Source organism: Protopterus annectens, chromosome 14.part0 (genome assembly GCF_019279795.1).
Source record: "Protopterus annectens isolate FY-2018-M chromosome 14.part0, PAN1.0, whole genome shotgun sequence".
NCBI lineage: Eukaryota > Metazoa > Chordata > Ceratodontiformes > Protopteridae > Protopterus > Protopterus annectens.
The window spans coordinates 773,512,070-773,536,763 of NC_056748.1; the positions used below are offsets into that span (position 1 = coordinate 773,512,070).

At 38.6% G+C, this 24,694-nt stretch overlaps 1 protein-coding gene across 2 annotated transcripts in view; it reads left to right on the forward strand.

Annotated features, from left to right (window-relative positions):
• The window catches only part of PARG (poly(ADP-ribose) glycohydrolase), a 2,766,579-nt gene that overhangs the window by 825,361 nt on the left and 1,916,524 nt on the right, over positions 1-24,694 (forward strand). For both annotated transcript variants that reach the window (XM_044056515.1, XM_044056516.1), the window contains exon 7: positions 2,278-2,352. In XM_044056515.1, the coding sequence (XP_043912450.1) occupies positions 2,278-2,352 (75 nt within the window). The remainder of the gene's footprint in view (positions 1-2,277; positions 2,353-24,694) is intronic.

Genomic DNA, 24,694 nt, shown 5'->3' on the forward strand with positions numbered 1-24,694 from the left:
AGTTACAAATGAGAAAAAAGTAAAATAATTTCAGTGACATACTGACTTAGAAATGCAGCTACTTAGACTACAATGAAAGGATAACTTGACAAAATTAACAGTGAGGATGAAATTCAATTTATTTTTTTCCTGGCAAGGAGGAAATAAGTTGTGTCCAAGGCTTAATATTCAAAGTTAATAAAAATAATAACTCCCACTCAGCTATAAATACAGGTGCTTGAGAGAAGAAAAGAGTCACTTCTAGGAACATTAAAGTCCAAAGAAAGAGTCAGGAATGTCAACTCTGAACAAGTAGTACAAATTTGTGCTGTCTGCATTCCATACCAGAACAGTTTTAAGGAATAAATGCCAACACACCTAGTTTTGAATTATCACCCAAGCAGAATGGACATTGTTCCATTTCAATAAACCAGCTGAACCAAGATCCTTTACAGCTTGGAAGTTAAAACGGGGATCTATATATATGTGAAATCACAGAGATTTGCACAAGCACTGTAAATGCAACCACTATATGGTTGAACAAGACAGTAGTATCACAGTCAGTCCTGTTGCAAGAAAACCGAGACTGTATTGTAAAAACTATGAGTCTTTTGGGTTGCAGAGAGAGAGACTCTCAACATTGTGTCACCAAGTGAAACTATAGGTCAGCATAAACTGTTGTGTCTACCATGAGTAATCTTGTTTAATATTCCAAATGAGAAAGGTAGGTGGAGAAGCCAGAGCGATATAGGTACTGTTCTCTGGTTAGAAATGATTCTAAGAGCTAAATGTTTCTTTATTGAAAATGTTTTATGAATATATATATATATATATATATATATATATATATATATATATTTATAAAATGTTTCATTCCAAACTAAATATCATATAATCATAATGTATAGTATATAGTATAGGGGCAGAAATTTCAGTGTTGAGGTTATTCGCACAAAGTTGCCAGTGTTACATTTCCCTTCTCAAAATAAATGTCAGAGATGCTTGAATATATATATATTTGAAGGCAGCTGCAACAAACATCATCTGTTTGTGTCTTACCAACCAAACAGCTAAATGACCAAACACAAAACCTAAAGAAAATGAATTAGTCTAGAGCCAGTTATCACTGATGTAGGCATCTTTGGTAGTGAGAACCTGATTTGCAAACTGAGCTTTTTCAATCAATAGTACAGTTTTCTGATCCCTTTTTGTAAGGAGTTTGGTTTATTAGTACCCAGGGACTATCAGTATTGCCAGTGCAGTGTTGCTTCATTTTTGCAACTCAGTAAAGCTGTAATACCTCTTTTCCAAGCAGTACAGTAGAGGGAGGTTCTGCAACAAGGAAAAGTGACCTCACCTCAAAGCAGTCACAGCAAGTGAGCAACTGAGCACCTGACTTGCTGTAAACTGTGGCAACTGTTAACTTTAATTATTTTGTAAAGTTATAATGTGTGTGGTGTCACTGTGAAACAGAAGAGGAAGACTTATTTGGTGATTTTGTCAATCTTGACTGGAGAAGTGTTTTAGTGACTGCAAGTTCATTTAGATTCTTTAGTATGGGAATGAGCGACCTCTAAAGAGATATGTTTATAAGTAAAAACATAAAACATACTGCTTAATGTAAATATTCTGCAGTTAGTGCAGTGAATGTATTAAATTATAACTTATTTTACTGTACCTTAACTATTTTCCTTGGTAGAGTTTGAAAGGGGAATGAGCTAGTAGATTTTTATTTTGAGAAATGTTGTGCATGCCTTTTTGTTCTGGTAAGTTAATACAAACATTTCTTCTTGATTTATCAGTAGAGGATATTCTAACACCACACTATTCTAACCTTGTAGATTTTATCTACTTCAATTTGTACTGTGTCCTTTTAGTACTTCCAGTGATGCAGTAATCATCACCCTATTAGCGTTCAGTCATGTATTATTATTTTAGCTGGAAAATCCTTAGTTATGGCACACTATTTTAAACAAGCAAATAGTAAAAATATTCCTACATTTGAGACTGTCTTACTTATCTTCTTTCTTTAGAAAAAGATGTTTTTTCACTATTTCTTGTGTTCTGAGCATCAGACAGTGCCACATAGTAATACTGCCAAGATTCCTTCTTGCTTAGGGAAGGGTAAATGTATATCAGTTGAATGTGGGAGAGACTAAATTGATAGTGAACTAGTTAAGTAGTAACGGGCAGGAACGATTTTAGGATTAGGTACAGCTAAGTAGGCCAGCGTTCCTGTATTTCTGTTTTTTTATACTACTACTGGATGTGCCTCAGTTTATTTTCTGCTTTTTGTAGGATGCCATTATGCAGTATAACAAATCGTACATCAGTAAATGGGATTTCACAGCTTTCAATAAACTTTGTAATGAGGTAAGGACATTTTTTAACTTTATTAATATGAAGTATCACTGTTGCATGTTTATCATTTCCTGATTGGATCTTATTTATTTCAACATGTTGTGAACAGCTTTAGATGCATCAATCATAAAACACTTCTGCTGACTGTTTTGAGTATTGAGTAAGGATTTAAGAGTAGCAGTGTAGGTTATTCCTGAGCAACTTGCATCAGCAAATGTGTGCAATGCCAACATGATTTTATTGCTTGCTGTGTGTATTGAGAATCAAGCATCTGGATGAATGATATAGGTTTTACACTAATCCTTTATGCTGAGTTTATTTTTTTTTACCAACAGTTAGTTGTTGTCCTGATACTATATGTAAAAGTTTGTGTTTTCCTTGATTGCCAGAAGTATATCAGAAGATAAATTCTTGTTGTTTAATTACTTTAGATTCCCTTAAAAGTACCTATTTTTAAGATGTGGTAGTTATACAGATGTTCATTACATAACAGTGCAGGTGTTGTCATCTAAACTTTCATAACTGCCCACATCTGTAAAAACAGTATCAAAATCACTGGGAAAATAATTTTATATTTTATTTACTACTATATTCCTCATTTGCTTCCATAAATTAAAATATCTGCTGCACTGCAACTCAAGAAAAATCATGGTTAATACTGGTTGAACTTCTACTGTGCATTTCTTTTGCAGCTGCCACATTTGCCGCAGGATTTTTTCCTTCTACCTCAGCACAAAGTGTACAAGAATTATTCTCATTTTCCCATATTTTTGCATAGCCAAGGTTAGGAGCAGTTAGTGTATTGTTTCTTTTCCTAGTGACTTTATGAACCCAGTCCAGTCTAGAGTGCATTTTTTGCTTTGAAATATTCCAGTCCGTCCCACTGCCTTCACCCTTAGGCAGTTCGCTCAACCTCAGATTCTTTCTGTATGACCTGAGCACTAATTTTGCTATTGATTAGTATAATGAAGTATTGCCAGATAGCTTTACTGCTTTACCACATAAATTATGGGCTTTTTGTTTCTTGACAACATAGCATCATATTGATTATGAAGAAAGTTTTAATCAGCAACATCACAAACCTCCACTTTTTTGGCATATCTAACCAACAGCATTAATAGTACCTCAATTTATTTACTATTTCTTCTGATGTTTTTCCTGAGATCTTTAGTATTACACTGAAGTAACAGCTTCTTTTTGACATTTTCAGGTTAAGCCGCAGTCACTTAATTCTTATTCTACATTTCTTCATCCAGAATCACATCATTCATCTTCCTTTTTTCTTGTTCTTTCTCCATTATCATAAACAGGACACATTCACATAGCAGTACAATCAGATTTTCATTGAATGAGTAACTGTAATTGCCAAAAATACATTTTTTAAATTTTGTGACATGTAACAACCAAGGGAGATATTAAGCTGTGTGAAGTATCTCAAGATCTCTCTCAAAAGCAATTTACACAAAAGTTTTTTTTTCTAGTTGTCTTTTGCTGCAATGTCTGTTGACCACCAAACTTCTGCATCATGGAATCTGCCTTTTTGATCCCCTGTACAAGGTAGCCCCAGTGATGGGTTGAGAGGTGTCCAGAAGTGCTGTCACCAGGTATCTATGAGGGTTGTTTGTGTTCTTGCTGGCATCCCAGCAATGTGGTTATATTGGATAGGCCATAACGCCTACTTAAGTTGGGAGATATACAGCAAGCACAGCTGCTGGGACCACAATGCTTTCCCTGATGCAAGTGCAGACTCATAAGCACTTGAGATGAAAGCTACGTCTGAAGAGTTCTGGGATCTGAATGCCTGCCGTTGGGCTTTCTCTTGCGGTGATACCTCTCCTCTGAAAAATGGTAGCATTGGACTACTCCATTCTTACCCCTGCCTCCCAAGATTGGCACATCCAGTTTCACCATGTCAAGTCTTAATAGGCATCAGAGCCACTGATGAAACTCGGGTCCTGTTGACCATAGCCAGGGCTTTATCACTGAATGCCAGTGGACCTGACCAATTCACATAAAAGCTTGTGTAGTGTGACTTTAGTATTATTTATTTATTTTTTTTGCACCTGCTGCTTACCAGTAATCATTTATTTCCCAGTCAGTTGGCTGATTCATTCCCCATCACCAGGGCCTGCCTAGAGAGACCAAGATTAGGCAGCTTTCAGGGGTTGTTTGGCAATTTTGTCTGTGTGCCCTACATCCTTCTGTGCATGCTGGGGTTATAAAGGAAGGAAGGTGTGCAATGGGCTGCTGCACTGGATGTCTCGTAGTTTCCCTACTTTTCTTTGGAGAAATTACCCCACCACCATATGTAGTTCTTAGCTGTCTGTAATTCTCTCTCCCCTTCGGTAGAGGTGACCAGGCCATATCCCATCACTCCATCCTCTTTCTGCCTGGCTGGTCCATTGTCAGGGCTGCTAATCAAATCCCAGTTGCCTTAGTCAAGGTCAGGGCTCCATCCCCCCTGAGTCACAGTCAGGCAGCTAAAGTATCATCTTGGGGAAATACGCTGCTTTGTCTCAGTTTTTATTAGCATTCATCTTTAATGGCTTATCCTAGGTTGTGACAGTTCAGACTGTAGCATACTAGATCTTAATCTCAGTGGCCCTCTACAATGCCTATTGGCAGGAATTTCCTTTTATTAGCATCTATCTTGACACAAATTATTGAATTCTGTAGTTCCTACACTGGGGTTGAAGGGACAAAATGCAGTTATCCTCATGATGGTTACCTGCTATATCTAGTAGGCAATATTTAATGTCAGACTCCTCTGTTTTTTTTTTCAGCATTTGAGACTAATGGTCACTTTAGGAAAATTCTTATGTTTGGTGTCTAAGAAACTTAAACCTTGCAAGAGTTCCTATGTTTATCAGCTCACCATTCAGGAGATGCACCATTGTTATTTTTGCTGTTTGGAGGAGGTTCACAACTTTTAAAAATGACTGAAGTGCTAGTGGTTTAGCACAACTGCCATAAGATGGAAGACTGAGCAGGTAAAGGCCGGACACTATCATAGGATGGCAGTTTTGAATGAATATTCCTTTTCATCGGAGTCAGAGAACTGTTCTTAAAATTAGTCCAAAAAAAGAAAAGGAATGTGTCCACTAAATCCTGACCAGAAGGAACAAAATGGCAGTTGATCATATTCTGTCCCTCAGTATTGCCTGTAAATCATTATTCAAGATGCCTTAACATGTTAAAATATAGCAGTTTAGAGAATAAGAAACAGAAGTCCAAATTTATTTTTTCCATTCTCTTTTCCCATGCTGTCTGGACAGCCATTGACCCTATATGTCTTCCCATGATGGCTTGCCACATTAATTCCCTTTTAGGTAAGAGCCATTCATGTGAAGCCATACTCCCGGCAGCCATCAAAGTTTTCTTGTAGGACCGCAATCCTTCCCGTGGTAGCTGCTTGCTGTGTAAGGATGTGTAATGCCTTTCTTTTCATATTTGCATATGTTTTCTATAAATCATGATGGCTACCGTGCAAACATAGCTTGGTAAAACCAAACACATTATCTCCATCTCATATCCTGCATACTGTGTCCTCTTCCTCATTAGACGTCAGTATATCAGGTGGCCTGACCACTTCTCTCACCCCTCTAGGATGGTTGAGCTGACATAAGCCATTCAGTTTCACCCTCGGTTGCCTAGCATCTGCAGCACCTGAGCCACCATTTGACATGGAGCCATCAAAGCTGTCATTTGGGCTTCGTCCCTTTATGCCATGGATCCTTGCTCAACAGAATTCCATATTGCTTCATATATGCCTAGAACAGTAAACAGCAGAGATGATCTGCCATGCATAAAAAAATAAGTGCACAGGAAGACTGGTTTCATACCTTTTGGCAGCATAATTATTAATTTCTCAGAATGTAATTGTTTTTGGAAAACTGGTGGAATGGGAATAATATCTGATTTCACTACTAGTAGGTTGAGGTCAACATAACTGAAATTATGTTTCCTTGTATGTTCTATTTTTGGCAGATGAATTCATTTGTCAAGCTGTAAGGTTGTAAAAAAAACGCAGACTTTTCTACCTTTTTACATCCAGTGGGAAAAGTAATTCAGTATTTGGAGCACTTTTGACTCAAATTGTCATATCTATAACTGTATGTTAATATAGCTTCAAACAAATGTTAAAAACTGGAATTCCTTTCTGACAATAAATACAAGTCCAGAAACAGTTATCTCACAAACATTAACTTTTTTTGATGCATTTTATACAGAAGTAGTCTGGGAATACTAATCAAATGAGTCACGGTGGAACAGGCATTTGACACCATCACATACACAAGTATAGCAGATAAGCTTTCCCAGGTAAATGTCAATCCCCTATTTGATTAATTGGATGGAAGATTTTCTACAAATAGAATCCAAGAAGTTAGGGTGGGTGGCTATACCTCTTCTGAAAGCCCTGTCACTAGTGGTGTACTCCAGGGTTCAGTCTTTGAGCCACTCTTTGACATTTACTTCTCAGAGGTCAAACAAAGCTAATGGTAAGGATTTGTGGCCTACCAAGTCTGCAGATATTTGCAAACTTTGAGCCTTGATAAACTTCCCAGAGAACACCAAGATCCTCCTATAAAGCTATTTGGTTAAATTTGCCACTGTTACTGATTTCTGTATTGATCCTACATAGCCTGTCATGTTTACATTCCCCTTTTCTTTTCTTTTTTTTTTTTGCACTTGTGACTACTATAGTAGTCACAACTCTTTCTGTTATCCTTTAGCCATATTCTGGTTTAGTCACCTTTTTCTTGCCCAGTCACTTATCCTTGTCTGTCTTATTCCAAAAGTAAGTTATTAACCTGTCCTGCACCTCTTCATCTGTGCTGGCCAGTATGGAATCTCAGTCATCTGTTTCTCCTTCTGTAGCCAGCCTCATAGCACTAGGTATTTTGTGGCAGTATAGTAACTGCCTCATACTTACCAAAAACTCTTTGTTGTTACCTCACAATGATTCAGTATGTGAGAGGTGTAAGTATTTACTTAACTTGGAGGCTACCTTCTCACCTCAGAATGCATTTGGTAAGTACAACAAACACACATACACACACACACACACACATATATATATATATATATATATATATATATATATATATATATATATATATACAGCACACATACACACAGCACAGAGCACTTCCACTAAACCAACTTATGCAGAGGTTAAGAGAACACTGCCTAAGCCTCCCAGGCTGAAGAATAAGAAACCTGAAACATTAGCTCATACAGCAACATATCTCCACCTTCACCCTTCACATCCACACCTAGGTCACATACTTCCAAGAGTCACAAAGGTCCATACTCCAAACACACATGGCCCACTAAGACTGCATCAAACCATGGTACTGTTTTAGTAGTGGGTGACTCTGTTGTAAGGCATAAGGAAACCACATTCACTAGGCTGGATAAGAAGGGTGTGACAGATGTCCTTCTGGAGCCTGGAGCCAGGATCCAGGATGTAACAAGTGCTCTTAGATCCCTCCATCCTGACAGATATGATTGTGGCCTGTTAGTGGTCTACATAGGAGCGAGTGACCTTAGACCTTCTACCCATAGGGACATGCACATGGATATGATTAAGACTGTTATGTGTATATATGAAACTGGAAACACACTGATCTTGAGTGGTATTTTGCCATTACCAAGAGTGATGCTGAGATTCAAAGACAATATAATTGGCTTTAGTAACTGACTGTGTAGTTAGTGGCATTCTAGGGGAACCAGTGTGCATCAGCCTGAGATAAGATGGCTGACAAGCCTTCTTGCTTTGCACTTGTCTAACCAAGGCTTTTCCATTCTGGCAAAAGCCTTTGCTACTCTCATAATTACCTTTTATTTAGGCAGACTCCATCTGATGGACATTCCAACCTCAATAAATTCTAGTTTGGAACACATTAATGTAGTTCTACACAGTGGCAGTAGTCTAAACAAAACAAAGGTCTGAACGTGAGCCTCTCCTGCACCTTGAACACATTTATATATGTGTAGTTACTGAAGCACTGTTCAATGAAAACACTGTCTCTCTATTCCTGGGTATAATGCTTATCTACGTGTTCAGACCTACTGACAGTTGTGTGGGAAAATCAGTATTTGTCAAATGTATCATCACCTTATGACAGCTTCCTTGGGATTAAAACAAAAAAGATCATGGCTTAAAAAGAAAAGAGACTGTTTAATCGGATGGTAAGGGCTTTCATTCACAGAACATCAGTGAACTTCCTCAGACATCTTATTTTGTTTACATCCAATCTTAAATGCACAGTCTAATCATGTAACTAATCAATCAGCATATGACATAATTTACATCACTTCCTTTACTGACCCCCATTCAAAAGTATATAATTTTCAATAAAAATTCAAATACTGACCATAAATTATATAATGTTCTAAAACAATACTCTTCCTTCAAATCATTCACATTCCATTAATACTATAAACAAATTGTATATAAAATTTTTCTGTACATATAGCCTTTTATTTTTAAGACTAAATGTAAACATAAGTATAGAAATCCCCTCTCATCTAACCAGGCTGTTCATTTTGAAATGAGTGAATAAATAAATCTGAAACTAAATAATGACCACAGTAATGCATTTCTAACTCATTATTGTTAGACACATTCAGTGAAAGTCACAAAATGCCACACACACACACAAACAACAAAAGATGTGTCCACCAGTTACAGCCTGTTTAATTACTGTGTACACCTCAAATGACTAGTTGTGATCAAATAAATAAATGCATAAATAATGGCCACAGTACTGTATTCAGCTTATTTATGTCAGATGTATATAGTGCAACTCTCTCCTTCACACATATGGGGTTATCTGCATCACAGAAAAGACATCTTGATCCTGTAGACTGGCTTGCAGTAGCACCATTGAAGATAAGAATACAGAGAAGATTCACAAGAGTTAGCAGAGTGCTATTTAATTAAACATTCACTTAGTAAAAAACACAGTTTTCCCTCTTGCTGGCACAGTCATGTCTGTAAGTCACTGAACATATTTTTAGGATCGTTTTAAGACTCTAAGCTCTGGCAAAACCATGAAATAAACTTGCATAATATTGTATTGATCACAAACAGGCTCATTGTTTTTGTTTTAGCCACCAGATTAAAGGTTGGGCTTTCAGAGAGCTAACCCCCCTCCCCCCCAAGACATCACTAACAGTACAACTTGGAGTCTTGCCTCTCAGATCCAGTACACTTGGTATAGTCATGCCACCTGTAAAGCAAGTATATTTGGTTAGAACTTAAGCATACAGGATTATGGTAATAACCTCTGTTAGTCCCCACAGCAAGGAAAAATCTCATTCACAACTGTTCATTGTACATTATTTCATCCAACGTATGTAGACATACTGCCATTTCCTTTCAGTTTTTGTCATTTGTGCTGTAAGTCTCCAGGTTGTCATTTTTATACCAACATCTACATTGCATTCAACGCAGCAGTCTGTACTCTTTCTACTTTTTCAGACCGGTGGTCGTTATTAGTGTCCAGCTGTCATGCAGCTTGTGTTGTAGCATGTGCTCTGCTTCAGTTAATATTTGGGGGAAAAAACGTGTAACACAGGTGGATAAAACTGATGAAACTGAAGCATTCCATGTATGGCACTCCCTCAAAGTGATCAGAAAAAAATAGTTTGGCGTCCTAGTATGATAGTTAGATGAAAGTGGAGAATATTTTTCAACGCTAATCCTGTTGCCTGGTTCATTGGTCTTTGTTAACTAGCCTTGGTGGTTTTATTTTGTTGGTTTGGCTTGGCCACCTAGTCGTTTGGGAGAGTTTTTGGTTTTCTAGTATGATAGTTGTTCAAAGGCGCAGAAAGCACCCCAGCCATGCAAGGTTACAATGCTTTCTATACATACAGACCACAAACTGAGCATGAAAGAACAAAAGGTAGAGATGTGTCCGTCTTCATTAAGGATAAGTGCACCTCTAGACTGGTCAAACAGTATGACTTACTTGAGCTACTGCATGTCCAATTAACTATAGGCAAAGCCCCCTACCACATCATAGCTAGCTGTAGGTCCCCCACAGTGAAACAGGAGAAGCATACTGCATACCTGGACTTACTGGAGTCACTTGCCATACAGCCCAACACTTTATTCATGGGTGGTTTTAATTGTCCTACCATTGACTGGGAAACATACACAACTACAAACATCCTGGATCAGAGGTTCTTGGACATTGTCAATGCAAATGGTCTGGAACAGCTAGTCAGCACACCCACAAGAGGCTCAGATGTCCTGGACATAGTTCCCACTAACATGGGAGAGCATTGCCCCGCCCCTGTGTAATGTCCTCCCTGGGTAAGATTGGACCATAAATTAGTCTTGTTTGATGTAATGACCAGATACCCCATCAAGCTCAAAAATGCTTAAGAATTGTTCAAAGACGAATTACTTCTTACTACGTGGTGGTATAAGAAGTTTCAAAGCCCCCTCGAATGCACATCGTACAGACTGCTATGCAGAGGTGTACACCAAAGTCCTGTATAACCACGTAAACAGTTGTGTAGAATCAGCTGTACCTGACCAGATTAAAACCAGGTCTTGCCGAAAAAAACAAGCCACACTGGTGGACTCCCTAGTGTAAACAGGCTATACAACAAGAGAAAGAAGTGAATGTCCAAGAACAAGAGGGAACTGGCTCAGCAGAGGAAGAAATTATTCTCTAGCTTAAACAAATAAGTTGGAGATCTTGTCAATTCCTCCAAAGCTACGTATGAAGTAAAAATAGCCTCCCTAGCTAAGGATAATCACAAGGCATTTTTTAACTGTGTCCAAAATCTGAAGGGGATTACCCAGCTTTGTGCTGAACTGGTTGTTGATGGCACCACCCGTACTCAACCAGATGTAATAGCCAACCTGCTAGCAGATAGATTTAGAGCAAACTTCACCCCCATCCCCTCCGGTCATCCCCCAAAGTATACTTATCACCATTCCTCAGTCTGTTATCTCAAGACTCTAAGTATGGTCATCCCACTGCTCTCCAAGGCCAAAAACACAGCATCAGTGGGACCAAACAACATCCAAAGTTGCCTTATAAACAACTTAAAACATGACCTTACAGACCCACTTGCATTCTTGTTTAACCACAGCCTGCGAACTGGCTATGTTGTTTTGGAATGGAGGACAACAACAGTAATCCCTCTGCACAAAGGGGGACCATCAACCAACCGTGGTAATTATAGGCCCATAAGCTTGACTAACCTCATCTGCAAGACCATGGAAAGAATTATTATAGACCTTGTTAACAAGGACATAGGTAATCTCTAAACTGTGGATTCTACCCAGTTTGCATTCGCTAAAGGTAGATCATGCCTGTTAAACATAGTTGACTTCTTCGAGAAAGTCATCAAGGGCCTGGATGAGGGAAAGACAGTGCATACCGCCTATCTTGACCTAGCCAAGGCATTTGACACAATCCCCCACTCAGGTATTATAAAGAAACTTTCCCAGTTGGGAATTAAACCCCTGCATTACCAGATGGGTAGCCAACTGACTCACCGACAGGAAACATGCTGTCAAAGTAAGTGTCTTAACCTCTAGCAAAAGACCAGTCACCAGTGGTGTACCACAGGGTTCTGTGCTGGGCCCATTACTGTTTGGAATTAATTTCTCAGAAGCCGAGCAGACTTGGACAGCCTGTGACTGACCAAGTTTGCTGATGTTTGCAAATTGGGAGCAATCAGTCAGCCCCACCAACGATGCTAATGTACTGCAGGCAGGGTTAATGCAGACAAATGACTGGTGCCAAAGCCATGGGTTAAAGCTGAATGTAAAAAATGCATTATTATTATTGTTCCCTTTGGGAAAGCTGACATCCATGCTGATTACATTATAGACAACACCCCCCCCCTAAGTGTAGACCCAGTGGTATGTGGTCTGGGTACTCAGGTTGATAGCAGTCTGAACTTTGACTACCACATATCCACGGTAGTAAGGAAATCACTCTGTGTGGCATATCTTCTAAGTAAAGGCATTGCATCTAGATTTAAGAATGTTATAATTAAATTATACTTGGCCTTCATTCGACCATTAATTGAGTACAGTGCTCCCTTTTGCATGTACCTCACCAGGTACCTGCAACAATTGGAGAGACCACAGAGGTTTCTCACCAAGAAATTACAAGGCACACAAAACAACTTGAACACAGAAAGACTGAAAGCTCTGTCACTTCTATTCTGTCTCCTACTGGTTGCTAAGAGGTGACCTGTGCCTGGCTTACAGGGCATTTGCTGACCCGAACCTGATGGAAATGCTACACATTTGTAAATCAAACTGCAGGAGGGTCACTCGCTCCAAGGATATTGACCTAGCCTCTGATATGAACAGGTCGTGCTGGAGAGACTGATGCATCTCCCAGAGACCGACACTTCTCTGGAACAACATTCCAGTTCATGTGAAGTAGAGCCCCTCTGTGACCTTCTTCAAACGCAACCTAGATTAGTGGATGGGTGGCCTCAGATTCACTCATGGGGTGTTGCCCATGTCGCCTCCTGGACAGAAAAAGTCAGTATTAACTACCATAGACCTTTACCTCTGCGAACTTCACTCACCTAACCACCGACAATTGGGACAACTTGGGATAAATGCAGATATGCTTGTAAGAGCTGTAGGACCGTTAACCTGGTAACCTTCTATCAAACTATGTTATTAGAAAATGCCCTCATCAACTTTGTAGGTCTTTCTCTGCTGCTAGATCAGTGATAGAATCTCGTTGTTATAAGTCTCAAATCTTACTAGAGTATTCTGTGACATTTTATGCTTCGGGTACGGCAGGGAATATTAAAGTCTCTAGGCCTGCTTAGCTTTTTTTCTGCCAAACATACAGCCCTGTCCAACTTGCTAGTTTATCCTGAATGAAAGATGAACAGTCTTAGCCACCTTCTTTTTGGATATTCTATTATTTCAAATGTTCTTTCTGTGAGCCCTATCCCTCTGTGTTCATCTGCTTTTCTTTCAATATTTCCAACTCAGAAAATATAAATTCATGTTTCTTCAAGCCCGGATTTTCTTTCAGAGATCCTCTGGGTCATCAACTTCTGAATTCATAGCTTTCATCAGTTCCAGCTCAATTGTTTAGTTTCTGCTAGCTAGCTGAGAGCTCATTTATTTTTTTACTTTGTAGTGTCTTTTGACATTTTTGGGAGGGTGTCTTAATGGCTAAGGTGTTTGCCTTACAAACACAAGGTGCAGGGTTTGAGTCTCACAAGGGATAATTGGATAGGCCTAAAATGGCTCACAAGGGCAGTTAGCTTAGTACTAAACTATGAACCTATGATATAGCAAAAAGAGATTCCATCACATCATTACTATGCAGTGACAACTGTTAACAGTCAGGAGCTCCAGAACTCCCTCTTCACTTGCCATATTTGTTTTCCTTGCATTTGAGAAATGTAGTCATTTCAGTTCCTTTCTTACTTAAAATTTTTTGCTACATGGAATCACAAAATTGACTTTCCAAACATTTTACTAGGATGCAGCAGCAACAAAATTCCAGCTTGATATAGTTTAAAGTCACATTTAATTGAACTACCATGGAGTGACGAGAATGCATTTTCTCACTATAGCAACATCACAAAAATTCCCAGTTTTGTGAGTAATACAGTTTGAGTCACTTGTTCTGCATTATATTGCATTATGTGCTTCCCATGATTAAGTGGAAATAAAATATTTACTAACACTTTTATGGCTTAGTTACTGCTCCACACTAAAAAGGAAGAAGCCACAGCTGTTAGGCTGATAAAAAAAATTTTGCCAGGGAGGTGATTTTGTCTCTCTTTCCTGAGTTAATGGATGAAGCTTCCTTTGTCTTAAATTTCTAGATCAGTCTCTAAGCTATATTTGTTTTATAATGACTTGCGAATGAGACAATGAATTGGAGGAAAATGTGTCACTGGAGTTTGTATACTAGTTGCTGTACTTTTATGATGACAGAAAAAGCTAAATCAAGAAACATAAAACTCCATCAGAAAATTGCCATTGTAAGACGAAAAGCTTCAGGCATAAATTTCAGATATCGCAAAACTACAGCCTAGAATGGTTTGTCCATAACATCATGGCTGGCACTTTTCAGAAGAGAATTTCCTTCTGTGTATCAGAAGCATGCTGAAATAATGCTGCCAATAAGCCTGACCATTTTAATATCCCTCAGTCTTCTGAGATTAGTTTCAAAGCCATGTTTTAGAAAAGGCAGTAATTGTGATTCTGGGCGGGCTGATAATTAGTCTGAAGAATATGATGATGATTAAATTTAGCCTGAGTTATTTTGATTTTGGCTGTGTCATTAAATTAATGTGTAATCCTTTAACCTGGATAAGATTAATACTGAGGCAACCAAGTGATGGGAAAATGTTATTGGCTGTTCCTAACAGTGCTCATAGTGACACTAAACATTATGCTGCATTTGACAAAAAGTATATCATTCTAGTTGTGGCAATCAGAATGATGAAATCTCTGTATATGTTTGGTCATTTGTTAGGCAGACATAAATGAATAAATAATTATTCTAATCGACAGTAAAGGTGTAGATCACACAGAATCTAAATTTATGAAAATTATATACACGAGCTTTATCAAAACACTTATATAAAATGGTTTACTACGTTAAGTCAAGTCACAGGTGTTCGTGTCTTTATATGGTCAACACACTTGTGTGAAAGTCAGAATTCCGAATTCCAGTATACCCGACACAAACACCGAACCTTGAAACTCTTTACTGCTCTGGACCCAGGAACAAGCATTATCATGGGTCCAGTAGAGACAGTCGGTAATGCTGGTGTTTGACATTCACAGTGTGACCTTGACCACCTGTGACTCGACTTAATGATGGTAAACCATATAAAACTGTCTTCTGCTTCATTCAAGTTCTTGAAATTTTTAGAATGAGGAGAGTACAGGTATGATTAAAAGAACAGCCATTTCCAGGAAATATTCTCGATGAATTAAGACATTCCCTATTTCTTTTGGGAAATTGCTTGGTCTGTAAGCAACTTTTGTGTTACGTGAGCTTGAAGTCAGAGATATGGCGAAGGAGAATCTGTCTGTTATCTTTGTGTTTCAACAGATTCCTCCTCTTTTATGGGAAAATAAAATAAAACTTCCATTTAGAAAGAGGTGTGCTTTTACAACAGTTGTCAAAGTCCCTGCCTTTGTTGTACTGGATGGTAGTATAGCCAGTTCAGAGTGAGTGGGAGTTTAGGTTTGACTTACCAAATTTGAAGTAAATAGTATACAGTTCTTGTACAGCAGTTGTTTACCCAGATAATCTTTTAACTTGCCTCACAGTGAGAGCTGATCACAGCTTGCCTTACTGCATGACTACTAGCTTAGCATGCTGTTTTGTTTGTACCATGTCTCTTGTGCTTTGGAGAGTAGTCATTAGCTCTGTTAGGCAAATTAATATAAAATAATTTATTTTTTGTATTTATTTTATTTATTTATTTCACATTTGTTAACCGGGTTAGTCCGAGTTAGCAAACAAACCCATTTCCAGTGGAGACCTGAGGGGAGAAGCCCCAACAAACATAAGTAAAGATAAAGTGACAGTATACAAATATCAAATAACAATCACAATACAAAATAATTGTAAAAAAGAAAAGGTTATTAACTGTTTGCATTGCATTGATAGTAAGCAACCCATTTTTCAGTGGAGACCCAAGGGGAAAGAGCCCCAGCAAACATGAGCAAAGATAAACATACAGGACAAAAACTATTAAAAATAACAATGCAAATACGAAATTAATTATAAAGAGAAAAACAAAAGAAAAAAATATGAACATTAAGGGTTGCACTGATAGCAGTGGTCTAAATTTACTACATGTAAGAGTAAAAACAAAAAGATAATCGGTGTTCAAAGGAAAATATACAGACATTGGTAGGAAGTGGGGGTGGGATATGGGATAAATCGTGTAGAGAATAGGAGGGGGAGAGAAAGGAGGGGGACTATAGTGGGGCTGTAGTAGAGCTGAGGGTTTAGGAGGTTAGTTTAAGCAGATGTTGTTTTGTATTTGTAATTGTAAACTCTCCTGAAGAATTAAAACAAAACATTGCTTTACTTGTTTAAATGATCACACTTGTTTCATATTTAACATTCAGGTGTGCAAATGGTGATCACTTTCTAACCTGATTGTTCAAAGGTTTTTCACACTTCGTTAGCACAAATGCTGTCAGGTATAGCTGAATTAGTCAGACATTGTTTGACTCCAGAAACATTTTATTTTAATTTTTAACTGTGGCTCACTAAAATTGCTTCTGCAAGGAGGGGTTGAGTACATTTTAAAAGTGTTAAAAGTTGACAGATCATTTTTTTTTGGCCTTTGATCTTAACAGGATCTTTGGACCTGGTCTACTGGTTTGACAAGGTCTATCTCTTTGTTGTTTGCTGTAGTGTTTGTCTGTTGTTACGATATAGTCACAAGTCTTGATATATTTCATCAGAAAAATTTAACTTTTGGGGCAGCACCATGGGCCCATACCTCTCAACTTCTTAGCCCAAGAAATCTGGGCAAAAGCCTAAAGTAATGAGGAGACAGAGGCCTTAAAAACAGGGATCAATTTTAAATATTGCTCTTATAAGCTTAACCTCTAGAATAACAGGACTTGTATTTGCATACATTTTCTAAAGGATAAGAGGTCTGAAACTCAAATATGTGTCATTATTTACTGACTTCAGTCCTCACTGATTTGCCAGAAGACGACAAATTTCATGAGGAACAGGCCAAAAATATGTAGCAGAAATCTGGATATTGCACAAAAATCTGCACAGTTGAGAGGTATGAGCTCATTAGTTCTGGTGACACATAGTGCTCAGTTCTTGACAAGGGAGCCTTCTCTGCAGAATCTGCCAGTCTTTCCTCTGTTTGCATCAGTTTCTTCTGGGCGCCTTGTTTTCTTCCCACTCCCACTTCCTGAAGATATGGCATAGGTGAATTAGCAATTCTTTAAATATGAGTGTGTGTTTGCATGTACATGAGTGCACGTGTTCTGTAACTGGCAGACACTGACACCCCATGCACGATAACTTATTATGTACTTTACAGCTATTCTGTGTTAGGATAGGATAAGCTGTTTCTGCCTTCATGACCCCAAAATAGACTAAATGTGTGTAAGAGAATCAATGAATAATAGGTCCTTTATTTTCAGGTTCTTGTCAAATTATTTGGTGCTCTCAAAGGGGAACTTGTGAATTATCAGTGTTTATATTTTATGTTTCTATGCTTTATAATTGAGTTACTCTGTATTCTTTTATTTTTCATTACTTAAACCAGAGATCTTTTCTGCACTGTTTTGCAGTCCTGGAATTTCTGCATATTTGAGGGCTTTTTCTAGGATCTGGTATTTATGTTAGAGGATCTTAGTTTCTAATTATTTTCCTTTCAGAGTTTCAGTCGATGTATAATATCAGAGTTAAAAATAGAGCTGGACCATCTGGAGGAGAACTTGTCCTCCCTCGGTGTAATATTACAATACGTTTCATCAAAAATTGTGTGTTCTGTTCAGATCAACAAGTTCATTTTGTTTCAAAGCTGAGACTGTGCCATTGTCCCCAACAGTTTTAAAAGCAGTGATTGTGAGTTTTTTATTAGCATTGTTAGTGTAGCTTTGTCAGCATATATCAGATTCTGCTGTTATATTTTCTTTAATACCAGCACCTTGAATGAAAGAGAATTATTTCTTATTGGACGTAACCAAATGCACTTGTTAGTATGGTGGATTACATGCCATTGCAGGAAAACATATCAGCTTTTAGGGATACGGTGTTTGTTCAGCTTGAGCTTATTGTTATGGGGGGGGGGTTAATTTACTGAGCCTCAAGGTTATGAGAAGCAATTTATTCCATCTTACCCATCCTCTTATGCTTATTTGAATTATAAACATGTAAGAAAATAATTGCTATATGGATTTCTAGTCTTTTAAGAGTATAGACAGCTTTATTGTTTGTTGCTCATCTAGCAGGTGTTTCATGTTTGTGCGTTTATGTATGTATGTAAGTGCATTTGTGGACACAGAGGGTGTTAAAGTGGAGAGATCAAAAGGCCTGATATTAAGTTTCCCCTCAATTTATATAGATAAAAAGTGAAAGGTTGTCTGACAGTCGTAACTAACTTGAGTTGTTGAAAATTATTTAACTGCTCCACAGGATATGGCCAGACGAAAACAGTATTCCTTGTTTCTGATCACTGTAGGACCTCTCCTGATGGCTCCTCTACATGCATCATCCCATTTGCTCCAGGGGGACGGTTGTCAGGCATTTCTGAGCTAGGTTAGAGATCTGTGACCCATTGATTTTTGCCTAGGAATCCCAATTGCCCATGTGTTTTCTGGCAGGAGTAAGGTGGGAGGAAAAAAGCCAGCTTGCTGGTCCTGTAAGGTTGCTTACCCTCTCACCCTGGGAGCACCTGCTTGTCCCCCTGGCAGCTGTTCTGTGCACTGGTGTCACTGTCTTCTGAGGGGAAGCATATCTCTATACTGTAAGTTCCTTATGTTTTGTGAGTGTGAATGCACTCAGCATGGAACAGGTAGGATTGGATTCACCATAGTTTAAAACCTAGTGCTTCTACACATTGTCATCTGTGTGATAAATCAGAACCACCTCTGTCCTCTCAGTATGGGCAAGCCAGCAGCAGCTTACTCCTAGCCTGCCCACCCAGCTCCTAGAGGCACATGAGGATGTGCTTATTGAACTTGGGTTGCCTGCTCCATAATGGTTGTAAGTTTGTTGGTGCATTATTTTTGATATGTATATATATATATATATATATATATATATATATATATATATATATATATATACATATGTGTGTGTGTGTGTGTGTATGTATATATATATATATACGTACATATATATGTGTGTGTGTGTGTGTATATATATATATATATATATATATATATATATATATATATATATACACACATATGTGTGTGTGTGTGAGTACATATATATATAAAATATATATATATGGAGAGAGAGAGAGAGATAGGTGTGTGTGTGTGTGTGTGTTTGTGTGTGTGCGTGCATCCTGCAATGGGCTGCCACCCTGTTCAGGATTAGTTTGCACCCACAAAGTGCAGACGTAGATTCTGGGTTCTCCACAGACCTAAATTAAATTAATCAGTTAATTGGAGAATGAAAGAATGAATCAATGAACTAATGAATGACAAAATGAGTGCATGGGCATGTCTGATGTGTCAAAGTGTTGTTGTGTATGTCTCTTAATGTATTTTGTATAGTATGTGCATTATTTCAGATGTTCAACATAAAGTTCATTATTGTTGTTAGGTTAAGCTATATGACTCCTACCCCCTGTGACTTTCCTGCTTTACAAAGCTAAAGACCATCTTCCACATGCTTCAGTTGTAAGGAGCTCAAGAGGAGATCCATATAAAGACAGAGTACAAAAAATTTTAGGACTTTTTTTTTTTTTTTTTTGCCTTTGAAGAGTGCTTCTTTAGTAGGCTCAGTAGAAGTGTCTGTCAGCTAGCAATCCTTCAAGGATAGGCAGATAATTCCCCTGTTGTGAAAACTTTGCAATAGATATATTTTTTTTTTGAGGAAAACACGTACTTTTCTGACTGAAATAGGGTGATTCATTGTGATTCATTGGGAAACGTTTTATTCTAGGGACTGTTGCGTGTTTTGTTTTCAGTGTTATCTGTATGTAGCTTTCAGATTACTTGGTTTGTGTTTTACAGCCTTGGAACATGTACTATACTAAATTTTTGAACTTTTTGTTAAGATGGCCAGCGTGGATCCTCACACCTAGCATACTGTTATCCTATGCTAAAAAGATTTTTATTCTTACTATCTGTTACATCACATTCTCTTCCATATGTATGTATTCTCTGTATAACTGTGGAGCGTATCACTCTGGCCCGCCACTGACCCAGTCGGACTTTCCCGGTAAACAAATGCAAAGTAAATAAATAATAATCATAATTAAATGTTTATGTGAATATTTTGTATGCAAAATTTGAATTTTTGATTAAAATTTTGCTAGGGTATTTATGTTTTTCGGGAAGGGTACTGTCCCTGTGGGGGACTTTCAGTAGTTTAGTTATCTCAGTATGACTTTTCAGTACCCTTCCTATTAGTGACTTTTCCAGGCTTCACTGTCTGACTTCAAGGTCTCATTCTCAGCTTAATTGTGGAACAACCACTGGTCTCCACAGTTTTACCTTCCCCTGTCTGCAAGAAGAAGAAAGTTGTCAGGGAGTATTTTGGTGTCAGGCTGGCTCCTGCTGTGCCTCTGCTGTGGATGTTTGTTGCTTCTTAGACCACTGATATCCTATCACCCCCCCCCCTCCATTCCTTTGATGTAACATAGGCAGCCACCAAAGACTGGAGGATTGATATATCCTCTGTGTCTGCAGAGATGCCATTGGCAGGCAAGGGAGATCCACTTCTGTCTATCTCAGGGGAAGGGGCAGGTGAAGGTTCTTCAGTTAGCTGTGATATGGAACTTACTTTTGGAACTAGTATGCCTTCTGAGAGTCTTTTTTTTTTCAGGGAGATTCCTGGGAAAAGTGAACATAGTCAGAAAACGTTTCAGTTTCTATGGACAAGGTGGACTTACTGTGATTTGTTAAGTTGCTCATTAGTGCCTTTTCCCTGCCTTCTGTTTCTTCATACAAGAAAAGAAAAAAAAAGAGCTCCTTCTCTTTCTGACTTGGACTTTCAGCTAGAAGAGCAGGCATTACAAGTGGATGGCTTTACCTCAGTAATGTCTCCTCAATCTGAACATTCTGAGTCAGAGAGAAGTATGGTTTCGGATTTCCCTTGAAGATGTATTGTTTTCTGGTACCTTTGTTAAGATGAAAGAGGTTTTTCAGTGGGAGCAGAGTGAAATTCTTCTGACAGAAAATTTATTATGACTTGTTTCAGTGTGTTAAGCCTAAATCTACTACATTTCCTCCTATTTTGTCTGGTTTAGAGAATGCTTTTCTCACCGGTTCTATTTTTCTACATCCTATCCATCAGAATTCTGACAGGTTATACAGGGTGCCCCAGACTCATAAATATTTTTCTTATCTTAAAACATACCAAACTGTAATATCTCTTTCTGCTAAAGTGCCGCTAAACGTTTTTGTGCTGCTAACCCCATTCCCTCTGACAAGGATGGGAAGCAGTAGCTATGCTGAAGAAAATCTATTTCTTTAGTACTTTTAACATTCAGGATTCAAGTGTATATGCTAAAGTGTTTACTTTTATGCTTTGAGAACACACACACAAATCATCAGTTAACCTTCCTTCTTTTGAGGTATAAAAATTCCTTGAATGCGTCTGATTTCCCAGGTCCTATCTTGACACTGAAACATTAGGACTGGTGCCTTTGGCACTCTCTAGTGAAGGCAGCAAACTTCTCACAAGCACAAGCTGTTCTCTTCCCATAACTTCCTACTGTTATTGTATCACCCAGATTTCTTTGCAGCCATTTAGCCAACAGCATCTCCAAACAGCTTGATCATAAAAAGGGAGTTTTTGAATAGTTGTTTGACAGCCAAGTAGCCATTTTCTTCACTTTTTTGCTTAGGGATAGATTATTTATTCGAGTATTGCCTTCTTTAGTGCTTTTCTTTATTTTGTCCAACTTTTCTCCCTGTCAGGGCCATATCGATCAGAGCCAACAAGGTCATGGTCCGCACTGAGGTCAAGGAGCCTGCCTTGACCATCGAGAAGCTCCTAGTGTCAGGGCCAGGATTGGAACCTTTGGTCCCAAAGCATCAAATTCAGTTTTCTGACATAGAGAATTGCACTCTGGTGGAATCTACAGCACAGAAGGGAGCTGCACAAAGCTACTTTGTGCCCATTGTGCCATTTCCATACCAAGACGTTGCAGAAGCTGAATCCTTGAGTCAACCATCATCTAGGCCCACCTCAGAACTAGAAAATTACAAGACCCAATTTGTTGAGATCCAGAGCAAACACTACAAGGAAAATCTGCATGAGGAATTTCATTCCAGCATCCAAGAAAGAGAAAATGAAAGAGGAAATACCTGGACTCCCTCTTGGAATTGCCCTCCCCCACCCTGCCCATTCAAATCTAGACAGTTTGCATCTCTGTTTGGTATCTTTACTTTTTTTTCTTAGACAATGTTTTGCGCTTGTGTGAGCAATCAAGTAATGTGTTATGAAAGGACAAGTAAAAGATGCGAGTACAAGCACAGGATTCCTGTAAATTGTGTTTAATTTGTTTAGGGGCAGCCCATCTCTGTAGTGACTGCAGTATTTGTAAATATTTCAGTAGCAGAACCCTTGCGGGACATAGGAACAAGTTTGTTGTTACAGGGTGTGGAAGGAGAATAACCTTATCAGTAGAAACTGCAACTCTGCCAACTCAAGAAAAGGATGAAGGAGGAAGGTGGATGATTAACCTGTCTTAGAGATACTTACTCCCTCCATGACTCCTTGAACTTCATCCCCATCTCTTAAAACGGAGCGTCCACTACTAGGAAGCTTAACAAACAAGTCCCTCCTCCTTTGCAGGAGTCCTCTGGCACTGTAGAGGAGTCAGAGTCAAGAAGGTGTACAGACAGCATTTCTTCATAGAAGGAGCTTTACAAGTTGATTTGCTTAAGACCTTCCTCAGTGTATTCCGTTCATTCTTATAGTTTCCTCAAGTGCCCTACACAGGGTGACTAAAGGCAGATGATGTTGACCTTCATCAAGGCCAAACTTCAATATGGTGTCATCTTGGCCCCTCCTTGTTCCTACTTTGGACCAAAAGTCCCACCATCTTGTTATTACTCCTTTGGACCAGGTCTCTGCACCGGTAGTGATGGAATGGGTACAGACTGCTATATTGCTCAACTTGTTGCAGGTAGATCTTATTCTTCCTGAATCAACTGCTTCTTTGCCAGTGGCATTAATGCCAATTACTTCAATTCTGAATGTTACTAGACCCCAGGCATTTAGTATATTGTCTTTGGCACCAGTGGTTTCAGTGCCATTCTGTATGTCTGAGCAGTCTACATTTGATGTTTTAGGACTGAAGATTCTAGTCTTGGCCCCAGCAATCGAGGTATTTGAATCAGTGGTTAGGGCTGGTTCCTCAACACTCAGGACTGCAGGATTACCAGGCCTAATTTGGTGAGATCTGGAGAACACTCCACCAATAACGTTTGGATGAGGACTTTCATCCTAGGGACCTGAGGAAGAGAATGTGTAAGAAGAAACAGCTGGACTCTAGTTTCAGCACTATTAGACCAAGTTACTTATCAGTTAAAGTGCATCTAATAGCAGTTTCCTCTTCTCCTGAAGTTTTTTTCAGTGCACTCCTTGACTTCACACAGATCCTGTAAGGTTTTCCTTCAGACCTCCAGTCATTAAACCAGCCCTGACCTGGGATCTTAATGTTATGCTTGAAAATTTGAGACCTCCCTTCGATCCAGACAGTTCCAGTGAGTTTAAGTTCTTGTCATGGTAGACTGTCCTTTTGGCCTCCATCCACACCAGACAGTTAAATAAATTGTACTCCATGACTCGTTGCACAAAAGCCTAGAAGACAGATGTCTTTTCATTCCCATGGATGGGGATGTTCCTTTATGCCTTTCCACCCTTTCATATAATAGCTAAAGTTATCCTCAAGATTCAGAAGGGCTCTCTAAATATGGTACTGGTAACTCCGTTTTAGCCCAGGCAGTAGTGGTTCACCCTTGTTTTCAAAATGGTCAAGAGCAATTACCACAAATGTCCTTCCAGGGCAGAGGTTGTTTGATACACCCCAAACTTAATTTTCTTCAACTTACTGTCTGGTTGTTAGAAGTGGAGGAAATCCATGGGAAGGCAACATGTAATCCTGCAAATCTCCCTGTTTTTTTCTTTTTCTATACCTATATATGTACTATTTCTCTCTGTCAAAATGCTCTTGCAAATCTCCCTTCTTCTCTAATTCTACACCTTTACCTTCACCCCCCCCAAAAGGTATCTTACACATCCTTGACTTGTTATGCATGATGTTCATTGTCATATTTTTGCTAAACCTTAAGTCAATTACCCTGTAAAAATTATATTTTCTTTTCTCTCTTATTTGACACACTCTTGGTATGTACATATTTATGTATGAATTCACTACTGTTTGTATCTTGAAATTTTGAGATTAACTTACCTGTATGTGTATATGTGTGTGTGTGTGTGTGTGTGTGTGTGTGTGTGTGTGTGTGTGTGTGTGTGTGTGTGTTGTGTTCTATAGTATGACTTGTTTTGGAGCTTTTCTCCCTGGGCCTCCACTGAAAATGGGCTCTCAAGGCCCAGTGGACCATCCTGATAATCAAATGCCAATAAATAAATTGTAATACCTTTTATATACCTGTTTTCTGAGGATGTGTAACAGG